At 35.2% G+C, this 16,655-nt stretch overlaps 1 protein-coding gene across 5 annotated transcripts in view; it reads right to left on the bottom strand.

Annotated features, from left to right (window-relative positions):
* The window catches only part of SPATA17 (spermatogenesis associated 17), a 196,714-nt gene that overhangs the window by 49,802 nt on the left and 130,257 nt on the right, over window positions 1–16,655 (bottom strand). For 4 of the 5 annotated variants that reach the window (XM_042926292.1, XM_042926291.1, XM_042926294.1 and 1 more), the window contains one exon: window positions 9,678–9,813. In XM_042926292.1, the coding sequence (XP_042782226.1) occupies window positions 9,678–9,813 (136 nt within the window). Of the gene's footprint in view, window positions 1–9,677; window positions 9,814–16,655 lie in introns of those variants that run through there. The other variant, XR_006199131.1, reaches the window with a different exon arrangement.

Genomic DNA, 16,655 nt, shown 5'->3' with positions numbered 1-16,655 from the left:
GCCCCCGGCTCTGAGCTGTCAGCACAGAGCCCGACATGGGGCTCCAACTCACAAACCATGAGATCATGACCTGAGCCAAAGTTGGATGCTTAACCGACTGAGCCACCAAGATGCCCCAAGATTTTAAGATCTTTTTAATATACAGATGACCTGGAAAAAAACATAAGGGATTCTCTGTAAGAAAGAATTGACAAGAAAGTGCACATCTCGTGAGGGCCACAGTCAGTATTTGTCTCGAGGTATGTATTTATTTACAGACTCTTAGAGTTTGGGTGTAACATGGTACACGATCAAGCAACTGACAACTGGGCGACAGCAGAGTGTGAGAGTTACACTGGAGAACTCTGTATAAATGCAGCACTCCTGAAAAATGACATTCTCTGAAGATGAACGAGAAAAGGAAAATGACCCTAGGAGGGAGACCTTGCCAGATGTCCCTGTCTCATTCTTGGCTGTCGGTTGAGTGGAGAGACAGAGGGAAAAAAAGAAGTCTTTCCTGCGAGTTCCTAACAATGAACTTGTCCTCATATAGGTTTGGATGTCAAACCAAAGTTCAGTTCACAGAGGTCCCAGGTGGGCAGTACCACGAAGCTCTTGGTAGAAACAAACAGAAACCATTTCTGAAGAAATGTACCTTAAACCAGGCATCAAAAAATTCCCGTACATAATGTTCCAAGGAACAAAAACTCATAATCCAAAAATTAAGACAATAGAAAACGTTAAATGAAAACCATTTTAAATAACAAAAAGAAGGCTGTCGATGAAAAAATCCATCATGACTCAGAGTTGACTGAACATCAAACTTTGGAATTATATAATGAAAACAACCTTTGGGCTAATTGCTGGCAGCCACAAAAGTTATTTATTTATTTATTTAGAGGAGCAGCAGAGAGAGAGAGAGAGAGAGAGAGAGAGAGAATCTCAAGCAGGCTCTGCATTGTCAGCACATAGCCAAATGTGGGGCTTGATCTTATGAATGGTGAGATCATGATCTGAGCCAAAATCAAGATTAGGGAGCTTAACCAATGGAGCCACCCATGCGCTCCAATTATTATTATTTTTTTTATTTTTTTACATTTATTTATCTTTGAGAGACAGAGAGAGATAGAGCATGAGTGGGGGGGGGGGGGGGGGCGGAGCAGAGAGAGAAGGAGACACAGAATCTGAAGCAGCCTCCAGGCTTTGAACAAGCTGTCTAGCACAGAGCCCAACGCGGGGCTCAAACCCACGAGCTGTGATATCATGACCTGAGCCAAAGTCATGAGCTTAACCAACTGAGCCACCTAAGCACCCCACCAAAAATAATTTTTTAAGAGAATTAAAAGAATAAAAAATGAACAGGGCAATATCAAAATTGACCAGACTCACTTGAAAAAGAAAAAAAAAAGTAGAGTGTATAAAATAAAAAAAAAAAAATTGAGACTAGAAATCCCATGGATTTAACACCGGAGTACACACAACTGAAGACAGACATACAAAATAGTTTTAATAAAAGTATACAACAATCAACATGAAGAGACAAGGCAAAGAAAATCATGAAATAAAGGTTACAATATATCACATATATAGAAAACATATCAAATCAGAATTCCAGATAATTTAAAGAGGAGGAAGAAATACTAAACTTTGAAGATGATATAGTGGCTGAGATTCTTCCAATTTGGTAAAAGATATTATAAATTAAGGAATCCAAAGAATTCCAAGCAGGATAAATAAGAAAAAAACAAAACCTACCTCGAAAGTAAGTGTTCATGTATATAATTAAAAAAAAATAATAGAGAAAAAACAAGCTAATGAAAAGAAACATGGGCAAAAGATGTAGACATGTAACTTATAGAGCAGGTGACTAATAATCTGAAAAGATTTTTAGGATAAATTTTTATCAAAGTAATGTAAAATTTTAAAGATGCCATTTTCATTTGTAAAATTAATGATGATAAACGATACTCAGAATTGATGAGATGCAGGGAAATGGAAGCTCACATAAATTTCTAGGTGGACATGCAAATGAGATTACTCTTTCTGTCAGACATTTGGGAAGATGAATCAAAAGCCTTAAAAACATGCATACTCTTTTTTATCCCAAGGTTTCTAAACAGCGGCATGACTGACATTTTAGGGAAATAGTTCTTTGTTGTGGGGGGCTGTCTTGTGCATTATAGTAAATTTAGGAGTGCAGAGCCTCAAGGTGGGTGGCACTAGAAGCCCGTAGCACCCCCTCGCACCCCCTTGCGCCCAGGGTCACAGCCACAAATGTGTCTATACGTTGCCCAAACTGCAAAATCGCCTGTGGGAGAGAATGGCGGCTTTAAACACATTTGTAGGCAAAGGCTGAGCTGCACGAGCGCTGCCCTCAGCACTGCTTCCGAATATGAACATTCCAAAAGATTAATTTAAGAGACAAATTAATATGAAATCACAGGAATTGGTGAAATCATAATATAGACACAGCACAGTAAAATTTATTCATGCTAACTTCTTCCACCTTTTAAAAAGGATACTTCACTATGTATTTCCCTATAGCCATCGCCCTATAAACCTCTCTTCTCCCTTTCACAGCCAAACTTATTCAAATAATTATCTACGTTTGATCTCTCCCTTACCCCACCCGCCAACCCCATTTTTTTAGTCCTTCTCAAGCTACTACAGTCCGGCTTAGTTCCTCATATGGTCATTGAATCAGCTCTTGCTAAGTAACCAATGACTTACATTTCTCTAAATCTATGGAGCTTTTTTTAATCTTCACTTTCTTCAACTTCATAGCATCACTGGCCATGGTTCATCACTCTTACTGCATTATCTTTCCTTGACTTCTTTGATAAGCATATTCTTTTGGTTTTCTTCACGTTTACCTCCTTTACCGCTCGTCTCACTCCAAATGGCCATTAAACGTCAGCATTCCTCAAAACTTCTAGCCGCCCTCTCATTACTCTGTGGTTTTACTTTAGGCTATTTTGCTCATTTTCATGATTTCAAGGATTATTTATGAACCGAATTTACTAAATTTTATTTATGAACCAGATCTACTCAATTTTGTGACTCTGGTCAAAGCTGTTGTTTGAAGCAACGGACATGTATATTCAGCTATTTATTTAACATTTCTACTTGGATGAGTCAAAGTCATCTCAAACCCAAACATGTGCAAGATTGAACTCAAGATTCCTTCCCTACAGTTGCCCCGCAAACTCTGATCCTTTTCTTTTCCCAATGTTCAGTTGGTCCCTTGCAGAAACTTAGGAGTAATCAGAAAACTTTGTTTTTTCTTCCGTTATCATATCCAATTCATTTTCAATTTTAACATTATGTGTATTCCTGACACTTCTAAAATTAATTCACATCTCTACAAATTTACTGTCACTCTTATAGAATAAACTATACATTTTCTTCAGGGCAGTTTGACAATATATAACAAAAGCCTTAATAATGTGCTAGACTCTTATCAAAAAGACAAGGGATAATAATAAGTGTTGGTGAGGACATAGAGAAAAGGGGACCCTTATGTATTGTTCATGGCAACATGAATTGGTACAGCCCTTATGGAAAACATTATGGAAAACATTATGAAGTTCCTCAAAAAATCAAAAATAGAACTACTGTATCACTCAGCAATCCCACTTCTGGATATACAACCAAAGGAAATGAAATCACTTCTCAAAGAGGTAAATGCACTTTCATGTTCACTACAGGTAACTCACAATAGTCAAGACATGGAAACAACCTATGTGTGCACTGATGAATGAATGGTTAAAGAAAATGTGACATGATACACACACACACACACACACACACACACACACACACACACACAAGCATATCATTCAGCAATAAAAAAGGAAATTCTGCTATTGGAGACAACATGGATGAACCCTGAGGGCATTATACTAAGTGAAATAAGTCAGAGAAAGACAAATACTATATAATTTCACTTATATGTGAAATCTACACTAGTTTAACTCCTAGAAACAGAGTAGATTGGTGACTACCAGGGACTGGGGATGGAGAAAATGAAGCAATATTGGTTAAAGGGAGCAAGTTTCAGTGTTAAGATGAATAAGTTCTAGAGAACTAATGTTGCTAAGACAGTATGTCTTAGATGCTCTCACCACACACAAATATCCCTTTGACTTCTCCATGCCAAACCTGCAGACATAGCCAGAATGACACTTGAGTATCGTTCATGCTAATTCTCATGTTCATATAATAGTGCCAACACTTCCATAATGCCTAAGATCAAAATCAGCCTCTTTCTAAGACATCAACAATATTCACTCGTTACATTTGCAGTCATTTTGGTGCTCCAAATTCTGGTAAACCTCCTTTCTTGCCAAGTCAGATAAAGACATCATCAGGAGCACAGAAAGAAATTAAAGCTGTGATCCTATACCTAGGGATTAGGGCAAAAGTCTAGAAGCCTAAAATTTTCGCTGATACATTAACCTAATTTCCAACAACAACAAGATAAATAGAGGCATTTGAGGTTTTATTTGTTTAAATTAAGGTTAAGAGATTAACTGCAGAGAAGTGCAGATAACATATTCCAAGATCTTTGTCATTGAAGAATTCCTCAATTAGTAAGTACGCAAAGAAGACTAGCATATGTTGACTTTTTGGAGACAAACTTAAAGAAGAACTTCTAATAAAGTTCAAGAATCACATTGGGACCAAAAATTGTCAAAAGAAAAATTTTACAGGCGAGCTATAAAACCTCTCACTGTCAAACAAAGATTCTGTCCTATACCATGCAGTACAGCTGCACATGTAGGGCAAACAGCTTACCTGGGGTAACGTAAATCTTACAGATCGCAGAAGGAAATGTTTGCCAGAGTCTCTTTAGAGCTGTACAGTTATTAATAATCTGACGGAAAGATCTCTCAATCCCAGACTCTACTGCAGTTACAAAATAAAAGTGTTTTTTAATAGCTTACTATGCTTTATGAAAATGTGTTCTATTATGATTGTTCGTCACTCAAATGTAACATTTTGGACTTAAATGCAAATTAAGCCCTTAGGTTAATAATCATAGACTAATACGGTCAGATCTTAGCTACTGAAAATCTTGGATATATCACTGCACCCATTACTTTCATTCACAAGTTAAAATTCAAATCAGAAATCCTGTGTAAAAGCATAACTGAAAATTACTACACAATACAATAAATCTATCAGAAACAAGGCAGTGATTAAAAAGCATAGATAGTGTAAATACACATATTTTAAGATTATTCTATAGGTTAAATATTATTTTAATAAATAATATTTGCCTCTGTCCTGTTTTCTAAAATACATAAAAATGAGTATAATAAATATATACATATGCAAATACATCTATAGATCTATAATAAAAATTATTTAAACTCCTATTTTTCCTGAAGCCTACTGACCTCAAGAAGACTAATACGAGCGTAACCACAGGAAAAAAAAAAATTGAAGAATTTTGGTCCCTGGTGCATTGTGAGAGAGAAAGAGAGAGAGAGAGAGAGAGAGAAAACACTTAAACTGAATACTTGATTATTGAAGGCCAACCTCATAAGCAAAATGTTTTCCCTCAATTACACCTAATTATTTTATTGTTTACATTTACTAATGAAACGAAACAAAACAAACAACTGTAAGGGGCTGTTTTTCAGCAAGTAAGTAATCATCAATCAACATGTACAGAAAGATTCTTAAAATTATATGAAGCTGGTCTGTTGCAATAGAATGGCATATTTTATCCCAATCAATGCATAAAAGTAAAATTATCCATAACTGAGGCATGTTTCTCTGCTGTACAGTTCAGCTGTAATGATTCCCACACACTGCACTTGCACATCAATTATGATAATCATAATCACGGTCGTTAAGCTGAATGTTCATTATTATCAGGATGCTGGTGACAGCAGATTCAATCACCGGGTGCAATGGGCAAGCAGTCACAGTCCCACCCAAGTTTCTGCAGACAGCGATGTGCCACATTAAATCTATGATGTGTTCCACATCCCACTCCATTCCAAAAGCTGTAGACGGTAAAGGTCAACTTTATGTTCTGTGCAATATGCTTAGGTTCTCTAAATTAATTCTTCGGAGTACTAGATATTTTTATGCTTTGTAGCTTATGAAATCCTGTTTAGGACGAAAATGTATGTGAAAATAACAAAAAAGGGCTGCCCTACTGTTGTAATTCACCTACAATAAGGCGTAGGAAGAAAGGCTCTATGAACGTGAGCCGTCTTAAAAGTCTCTTCCTGAACTCTGCAAACATGGGAAAACATGAAATCGTTCCATTAAAATCAATTGTCTAAAATGCATACGAGAACTCATTCCAATTTAGATAAAGGCCTTAGACTATTACTTCTGCTTCAGTAAATATGAACATATGTGAATGTTTGGACAACCAAAAGAATGTTTCTAGTATACTGTATTTTTGTATTGTCCAACTCTTTTAGATCTACCCAAATAGATTAAATTAATAGTGACTGACTGGAATATACTCCTTATTGAACTTCACTTTTGTTTTAAAGACTGATATCAGCATGACAAAGGATTTATAAATACAAATTATTTACCTGAACTTCAAAAGTTTGACCATTTAAGACACAGGCCTACCAATCTAACAACTTAAGTTGGAGCATTTTATGAATAGGTTAAAGAAATATGCGTAAGTGATATATGTTTTATTATATTTTTTTTCTTATAGATTTCCATGCTTTTAAGAAAAATAATATATATGTTAGTTTTCATTATTGATTTTCATACTATGAAGAAAAAACTGTACTATTTGCTCTCCATGTGTTGACTTTGTGATGTCCTTGTATAGTGTTATTTGTATCAACAGCATTAAACGTAAAACAAAAATACTAAACAATATTTTATATTTAATTGAGTTAATGTGAATGTGATTAGAGAAACAGTATCTAATTAACATTTGATTTTCTCTCAACTGATACCTTTCAACATCATGTAACAAATCATTTGAAAATTATAACCTCCATGCCTACAGAAGATACAAGAGAAAGGGATGATCTTAAAACATGATGGAAAATGTGGAGAAACAGGAACCACCTATATTTAATTGAGCTGTTTCTTGGCTGAAATCAATTTACTGCTTTCAACTAAATGTCATGTACATTTGAATGTTTGTAAACAGTCTGTCTTCCCGCAGAAGAAGCACAAACCAGGTCAGCTTTCCTTCTTCAATATTTGGAGCTTAATAACTCTAGCTTCCCTAAAACTATCCTTACTCCACTAATAATGAATAAATTGTTAACTACAACCTCAGTAATCAAGAAACAAAAAATAAAGAAAAAGAAGCCTACCTTTAGTAGTTTACTGGACCCAATTCTCACCCAAATCACTTAATATCAAGTCAAAATATAAATTATGTCTAATAGTTGTAAGATTTAACATATAAACAACAAAATGTCTCCCCCTATATTGTGCAGATTACATTAGCCACACAGAAGAATGATTTGTTTATTTAATATGGTTATTTGAAGAGGTTAGAAAGTAGTAAGAAATAAGGAAGGAATGGAGAGAAGAAGGAATTTCAATTTGTTTTTAGTATTTTTCTACATGGTTTTATGTAGGGTTAAGTGGATTCATGATTTAATAAGATTTTTAAAATCCCTACACGTTTCCATCTTAATTTTGGGGGCCTACAAGAACAATTATTTGTCATTAACTTTTAAAGTATGTATACTTTCTAAAAGTATGCAGAGGCACACAATGATTCCTCAAAAGAACAAAATAAACTATTTTCACTTTAGCGAGGAACCAAAAGTCTCTGTATGTCCATGAAGTTGCTTACTTCAGTAAGACAAATGCATATCCTTTTTTTTAACTTTTTATTTATTTATTTTGAGAGAAAGCGTGTGTCTGCGCGTGAGAGAAAGCCAGCGCGGGGGAGGGGCAGAGAGAGACAGAGGGAAAGAGAGAATCTTAAGCAGGCTCCATGCTTAGGCTTGAGCCTGACCAGGGGCTCAATCCCACCACTGTGAGATCACAACCTAAGTCGATATCAAGAGTCAGACATTTAACCCACTGAGCCACCCAGGCACCCCAGATAAATGCATATTCTTGGAATGTCAGAATGTATGAGGTGAATCTCATATAAAACCAAAAAGAACCGTATTATTTTAGGAAAGAAACATTTGCACAAGAATCTTTCTTACTGTAAAGTAGCTTAATGTCCTAAGGTAAGTCATTTATGTTTTAAAGAAATGAACACTTCCTTGAATTAAATAAAATGGTGAGAGGGCATAAAAGCAAAAGATGTTTATGTCAAATAGAAATAAGATGTAGATCATATTATGCACATTCAAAATATGAAATTAAATAGTTTGAAAATTATATTTAGCTTATATTCTAAATGGTTGCATATTAGGTAAAAGCAAATGCCTAGAATACATCATCACCAAATATTTAGGTTTGCCAATCAAGGAGTTAGGAAGAACTACTCACTGTACACATTCCTTATGCTGTGGAATTATTATTTAGTATTTTAGAGATTATTTTTTAAGAAAGATGACTTAGTAGGTGAAAAGAAAAAGGCACTTTCTAAAGAATCCACAGCATTCCCCAGTAACTTACCCTTGGTAATCCCATGGTTACAATACCCTAAAAAAAGACTTTTTCTTCGAGTTTAGTAAAATAAAGAAAGATCTCATTTTTCTTAAGGGTCTAACATGTTTCTTCCTCTTGAGTAATGAGGATATGTCTATAACTTGTGTGTTCCTCTTCATCTTCGCCATCTATAAGCTGAAATTCCTGCTGCCACTGCAGTAATGTTCCCTTTATTTTGTGAGCATAGACAACTGTTCTCATTTAAGATCACTTTCTCTTATTTTTATTTCTAAAATATAACCTTTGCTGTATTTGCCTTTTAGTATGGTGCCTTAAATCCTTTTGGAAGGAGGCCGTGTGTAAATGAATAAATCCTCATTGACAGACTATTAATAGAACCAGTATGTCTAATATACTATATAGACCTCAGTGGCTTTAACCCTTTTCCAAAAAGTCACTTACAACTTCACTTTACCTGTGTAATTATTTTTGTAATTAAGTTACAGTTTCTGTTAGATAATAGGACAAACACACAGTAACAACTTTCATTGGCCTCATATTATACAAGAAATCTTGGTGTGTTTCCTATTTAGAAATTTTTATGTAAATGCTAACAAATATAACTCTGGAGTCATTTAATATTTATTTGCCTCTTCTTTTCTATATCATATTATATATTCCTATCTATCTATCTATCCATCTATCATCTATCTATCTATCCATCCATCCATCTATCTATGTATCCATCTATCTAGCTATCCATCTATCTATCATCTACTTCTCCATCTATCCACATACACACAGAGGTTGAGAGAAAACAACCAAGCGCTGATCTCCGTGCCTGAGAAGTGGACTCTACTCTGTAATCGCAGATTCAAACTTTGACCCTGACTGGCTTTGGCAAACCCATGATGCATGTCAGAGATCATAAGGTGGCTGACATATAACACTAAAAAACAAAAACACAAACCTTTCACTGCCACAAGTCGGCAGTGTCATGTATACATAAAATAGCTATAAATAATTTTATAACCAGGAAAGTGTTAGCTGCAATGAGAATATTTATATTTGTTGCAATTGGTGCATATTTTTGGCCTTTCCAAAGGAACATCATTTTTAAATGTTCACCAACTTACCTTGTCACAGATCCATTTCTTAGGATTTTCATCTCTAAAATGTTGACTTCCGTAAGAATTGGGACCATACTTGCTTGATGAATGCATTAATGGGATGTACTTTTTATTTTTATGGTAGGAAGAAAATGGCAAAAACCTGAAAGAATATTTAAGTGATATTGTTAATTTTATATCTACAGATATTTGATTTAAAAAATTAGAATTTAATTTTTTTTTTAACGTTTATTTATTTTTGAGACAGAGAGAGACAGAGCATGAACGGGGGAGGGGCAGAGAGAGAGGGAGACACAGAATCGGAAGCAGGCTCCAGGCTCTGAGCCATCAGCCCAGAGCCCGACGCAGGGCTCGAACTCACGGAGGGCGAGATCGTGACCTGAGCTGAAGTCGGCCGCTTAACCGACTGAGCCACCCAGGCGCCCCTAAAAAATTAGAATTTAGAGAAGTACTAACGCAGAGTGAAAGTAAAACATGGCTTGGAATCAGAATACCTGGATTCCACTTCAACCTCTGCCACTATCTCTGTTACTAACTTTTATGAATCTTCATGTCTCATTCAGCAAATGGAGATACCAAAACTTTTCTCACAGAATTTTTTATAAGTTTCAAATATTTTGGAAATATAGAAAAATTTTAACAAACTTATTAATGATGCCAAGTAACTTACTTAAAATTTATTGTGTGAACAAAAACTTTCCTAATTTAAAAGTGGTATCCAAAAATGAAAAGGATGTCCAGTATAAAAAATTCTCATTGAAATGGGTTGTCTTCAAATACACTTTCTTTTTTTTATTGAGGTATAATTGACAAGCAAGGTTATATCAGTTTCAGATGTATAGTATAATTCAATATTTGTATATATTGTGAAATGATCATCACAGGTCTAGTTAATATCTGTCACCATACACAGTTACAGAATTTTTTTTCTTGTGATGAGAATTTTTTAAGATTCATTCTCTTAGCAACTTTCAAATATGCCATACAGTATTATAAATGATAGCATCATGCTGTACATTACATCCCAATAACTTACTTATTTTATAACTGGAATTTTGCACCCTTTTGACTCTCTCCACTCATTTCATCCACCTGCCGTCCGCCCCCTGTCTCTGGCAACCACCAATCTGTTCTCGGTTATCTATCAGAACTTTTTTTTTTTAAGATTTCACATATAAGTCAGATCATATGGTATTTGTCTCTGTCTGACTTATCTCAATTAGCATAATGCCTTCAAGGTCCATGCATGTTGTTGCAAATGGCGAGATTTCATTCTTGTTTATGGCTGAATTATATTCCATTGTATATACCACATATTCTTTTTCCATTCATCCACTGATGGACAAGACATTTCCATATCTTGGCTATTGTAAATAGTGTTGCAGTGAACATGGGGGTGAATAGGTTTTTCCGAGTTAGTGTTTTTGTTTTCTTCAAATAAATCCATAAGTGAATCTGCTGGATCATACGGTAGGGAGTTCTAGTTTTAATTTTTTGAGGAACTTCTACACTGTTTTCCACAGTGGCTGCACCAATTTACCAAGTTGCATTCCCATCAACAGTACACAAGAGTCTCCTTTTGTCCACATCTTTGCCAACACTTATATCTTTCTGACGGGTGTAAGGTGATACCTCCTTGTGGTTTTGATTTGCATGTCCCTGATGATTAGTGATGTTGAATATCTTTGCATATACCTGTTGCCCATCTGTATGCCTTCATTGGAAAAATGTCTATATAAGTCCTCTGTCCGTTTTAAAATTAAACTGTTTCTCTTTTTGCTATTAAGTTGTATGAGTTCTTTATATGTTTTAAACCTTAACCTCTTATCAGATTCATGATTTGTAAATGTTGTCTCCCATTAAGTAGGTTGATTTTTCATTTTGTTGATGGGTTCTCTTGCTGTGTAGCTTTTTATTTTGATGTGGTTCCACTTGTTTATTTTTGCTCTTGCTGCCTTGGCTTTTGGTGTCAAATCCAATAAAATCATCCCTAAGTCCGAGGTCAAGGAACTCACTATGATTTTTTTCTAAGAGTATTAATTAAGGTTTCAGGTCTTATATTCGAGTCTTTAATCCATTTTAAGTAAACTTTTTGTGTATGTTGTAAGACAGTAGTTCAGTTTCGTTCTTTAACTCACCCAAATAACGAAGGCATCTTTGGCAGGGGTTACGAATAATGGGGCTTTTCAGTCACCCAGACCAGTATCCACATCTTAGCTTTGCCCTTGCCAGCTGTGTTCCCTTATGGATGTTACTTGACCTCTATATGAGATTTTACTTCTATCCAGGGTTGTTGTAAGGAATGAACAAGTAGAAGTAGCTTGTTGTCACAGCCACCATTATCATTATCATGATCATTCTTATTTTAATGTGTTACCATGATCAACATAAAAGATCAAAGTTTTAAAATCCACATCTAAGATTTTGATGTAATGTGGTGAATTGTTAAAAAACCTCACCAGAACCCTCTGAAATAAGAGTAAAGAAAAAAACATTATAAATCTACAAGAAGAAAGAGGACAGGAGAGGAGAAACAGCAGATTAAAATACCAACAAATTTTGGGCAGGTGAAAAGCAGATAGATAATTCAAAACAACTGAAATCGCAGTTCCAGAAAAGGGAGAGGCTAAACGGAAAGGTCCATGTTGCACAACCTTGGCGAGGCTCAGGGAAAAAAGCTACAGTTGTTGCAGAAGGTGAGAGTGAGGGATAAAACTGGAAACAGATTAAAAGTCTACGCAAGGAGTGATTAAATCCCCAGGTTCCTCTCCCAGTCCATGCATCCATGAGAAGAGTTTATTGTCAGAAACTTTACACTGGAGAGCTCTGGTCTCAGTGGGAGCAGGCGGCAGGCCAAGGGGGAAGCACCAAATGGGATATATGGGTTTTAAATCAGTGTCTACTCAGTGAACTCTTCCCTTGCTCATGTCTACGTGAACTGGCAGTGGGACTTAAACGCTTCATCTGACTAATGCATCCTCTCAAAAGATCCTGGAAATGCCCAGAGAAATAACTTCAAATTTCGACATTTGAAGATTTCTTAATGAAAAGCCTATCAGTCAAAAAGCCACACTCACACACAACTACAGTTTCTAGCCTGATTTTTAGAGTCTCCTTTAATATGAATGTAAGAATGGATTACCAGTTGGGGGAAATACCAACATGAAAGACACATCTCCAAGCATAAAAGCTTTTATAAAAGATAATCTGGAGGAAAGAAATCTAATGAAGGAAACAGGAATATACTTCAAACACTTTTCATTAATGTAATCAAAGAAGATATGATACTAATGAAGTTGGAGTTTGATGCTTTTTTAAATAAAAGAAACATTTAGAGAAAAAGATCTGGGCAATAAAAAATATATATTATACAGTGAAGTGGAATATTCTGCTGAGAAGAAAATTCTAAAATTCAGACTTTGGAAAAACAAAGTTGAAGTTCAACAGATTTATTGACCCTAACCATTTGTCAATATTTTCATATATATTACCTCATTTAATTAACACAAGAAAGGCTTTTTAATAAAATCTAAATTCAATTGAAAATTTGTTTCCTTGCCATTACGTTCATAAATTTGCTTTAAAAAGTAAGGGGAAACAAGCATTATTTCATCAGTTTTCACACTTCTCTATAATTTATTTTTAATGTTTATTAATAAACTGCTCTTTAATATTTTTCCTAATGAAAAATTCTTAGGAAAAATTTGTTTGAAATAAAAATAAACAGAACACAGAGCTTGGAATCACACAAGATTACACAAGCATGTATTACATACGCTCCTGGGAAAAGAGCTCTCATATAAGACAGATTATGGTCCTTCCAGTACTAATTTGCACATGGGATGGACATCACATGCACAAAAATTAATGTGGCCCCAATGTCCCTGAGTATACAAAAGGGGTGCTGTGAGCCGGCTGCTGCACTTACACTTTTTATCACTTCTGAATTGCATTTTAATAGTACATTTTTCTTTTGTGTCTGAACAAAATTTGCTTTCTCAAGGGAATGGATGGCTGAGAAGACGAGGCTGAAAGACTAAGTACTTTCCTGTCCATGACTTAATTTTACTTCCATTCAGCCATAATGTTTCACTGAAGGAACGTATATGCATATTCTTAAGTGTATGTATGTATGCATGTGCATATGTAGGTAACGTATTAAAAATATTTAGATGTTTATAAATATTTTTCAAATATTTAGCTTCAAATTAGGAATAAATTATTTAATTCTTAAATAGGATTTGCTCTGTAAAAGTATAAGTGGCTATGAAAACCCTAAAAACATCAATTTAGCTTATAATCAAACTTTTAGAAAATATCAATTACTTTTTGAAATGTTATCTTTTACCAATTTTAAATAGATATTCAGATGCACTTCTTGCTTGCAGTCATTTCTTTTCAATTGGATGAATAGCATAGTAAAGAAGATACAGGTTAGCCTATTATTTTTATAATTTCATCAAAGATTCAGATCTGGAATAAATTCTAAAATACATTGTGGACAAACAGTGGCTTTAAAGACACATCACTACCTGAACGTGTGGGCAGTTAGGGAAGAATCTGTAAGGAATCTAGGGAAGCAAAAATTAAAAACAGTCAATTAGCTTCAGGGAAAATGAGTCCCTGAGTATACTTACTATATTTTCCAAAAAAAGAAGACTAACAAATTATATATTTTTTCTCTCTGATAACTCCCTTTTATTACCCCTTTTTTATATTCCTACTATTGCCACTCACAATGGTAGGTTTTCCTCCAACTCATTTATTTCACTGCCAAATAACTGAAATCTACAAATTATGAACCCCTCTTGCCTATTGATTGAAGCCTATATTCTTCAGTCCATCTGTCAAGCTTCCTAGAATGCACTTGATCTGTCCATTTTCCATCATTCCTTATCTGCCATTCCACTGACGCCATTCTCCTTTCTTTCTTTCTGTCTTTCCATCCTAGGCAACCTAATTGTCCCAATCCAGGCCCACACTGATTCCTCTACTGTCCTAATATCCACTCATTAAACTAACATTCAATGAAGCTTTTATATACTAAGCACTTTGGAAAACATTGAGATAGAATGATGGAAGATGGACTATACCTAAAAGGAATTCTTGCCTAATGGCAGGGGGTAGAGAATAAGACAACACAGAATGTGTTAAGTTGTGTGATGGATGTATGCACAAGAGGTTACTAAGGTACAGAGGAAGGTTTACGTCTGCATGTGCATATGTGTTTGTAATATGCCAATGTGCATGCTTATGTTTTGGGGTTACTGGCAAGCAGTTGGGAGATGGGACATGGAAAAGTTATCTTTCTAGGCTGTGTTTGCCAGAGCTGAAAGACAAGTAGTCAAGTTAAGAAGTTGGTAAAAGCCAATTTAGACAGAAGAAACAACATATACAAAGATACAGAGGTGAGTTAGAACAGAAAAAGGAATTCCGAACTGAGAGGGTTCAACACAGCTGGAAATTGGGTTCTTTATAAAGGACACGAAGTAGATCATGGAGAGCCTTTTGGTAAAGATGACTGTACAGTAAATAAGAAGAATATGTACAGTTATATATTACAGATCTTTATAACTTGCAAAGCATTTGTTTTTATGTTTACATGTATATAAATTTTGACACTTGATAGGGTAGTTATGCAAGCTGCAATGGATTTTAGCTGGGTAAATCACCCCAAGATGAACATGGTGATAACAATTTATAGATACCAAGGTACATGCTTATGGAACAGGTCTCAAACACTGAACATGCCCTAGATCAGCCCTCCTAGTAAAATACATGTATTAACACAAAGCAAGATAAAGGGATACTTTATTCAGGATAAAGGGACGCTTTATTGCAAGTTAGGAATTTGGTTCCAGACCACAATGAATTCTCCAAGAGCTATGCAAAAGATGCAAATAAGATTGTGTGTGTGTGTGTGTGTGTGTGTGTGTGCACACGCGCGCGCCTAGGCCACAGGTAAGAGAAATAGCAAAGCACAGCAAGGCAATATCTAACCTGAGTTTTAATAAATGGGTCAGACTTCATTAGACAGACACAGAAATTGAGAAGAGCATGCATTTCAGGGACTTGTATGAGTAGATGCTCAGAGGTAAAAGCCTGGAACACACATGTAGGGTCTTATAAATTATGTAGCTAATCTTCCCGGAAAATAGAAACAACACTTTTCATGGGGTGTATACCAGCTCCTATGAGAACAGGCTAAGCTTCAACAGTTTTATCTTACTTAAGGTCTATAGGAAATACTGTCTCAGTTACTTTATTCTTTCCTCACAGATACTATTGCCAAACTTGGGCTCATCATTGGGCTCTTGGCCAATCCTCTCTATGAAACGCAGACTTGACCACAGCATTACAAAGGCTAATCAATACTGGGGATCAAGGAAAGGTAGCCTGTGACCAAGTCTCATAGCTCTCTCTCTGTTGCTAAATCAGATGCCTTGAGATCCTTTCATTCCAAGACATGCCTGACATTTTTCACCTTTTACTGAAAAAAAATATTTTTTTTATAAATGAATTATAAGATAAATACAGGATTCTTACATAAGTGACTATCAATACATCCACTTTTTCATGTGGAAAAAGGAAATAAAAATACTTTTCCATCATCTCAGATCAGTTATAAAATGATTTAGTCTTCAAGTTTTTAAAATCTCCTACACTTCATAGACAAGAAAATGTAACGTAATGAGATGATAGCATATAGCAAATAAGGTCTTATGAATTTTATTGACTTAATATTTGAGTAATTGAACTTCATACGTGCAAGCAGTAGTTTACTTCTAACTCTATTAAGAGTGACTTTACGATAATATTGTTTCTTAACCATGTACTACTGAGGTAAAAAATGACCAAAGACTCAGAAAATCAGTTATCGGTTTGGCCTTATATACTACACAGAGAGGGAGTCATGCCAATTATGTTTTCTCATAGCAATAATGGTTGCCATAAAAGTTTTCTCGTAGCAGAATTGTAGAATAT

The sequence above is a fragment of the Panthera leo genome, chromosome F3, assembly GCF_018350215.1.
Source record: "Panthera leo isolate Ple1 chromosome F3, P.leo_Ple1_pat1.1, whole genome shotgun sequence".
NCBI lineage: Eukaryota > Metazoa > Chordata > Mammalia > Carnivora > Felidae > Panthera > Panthera leo.
This window is presented reverse-complemented; position numbering and strand designations above follow the sequence as displayed.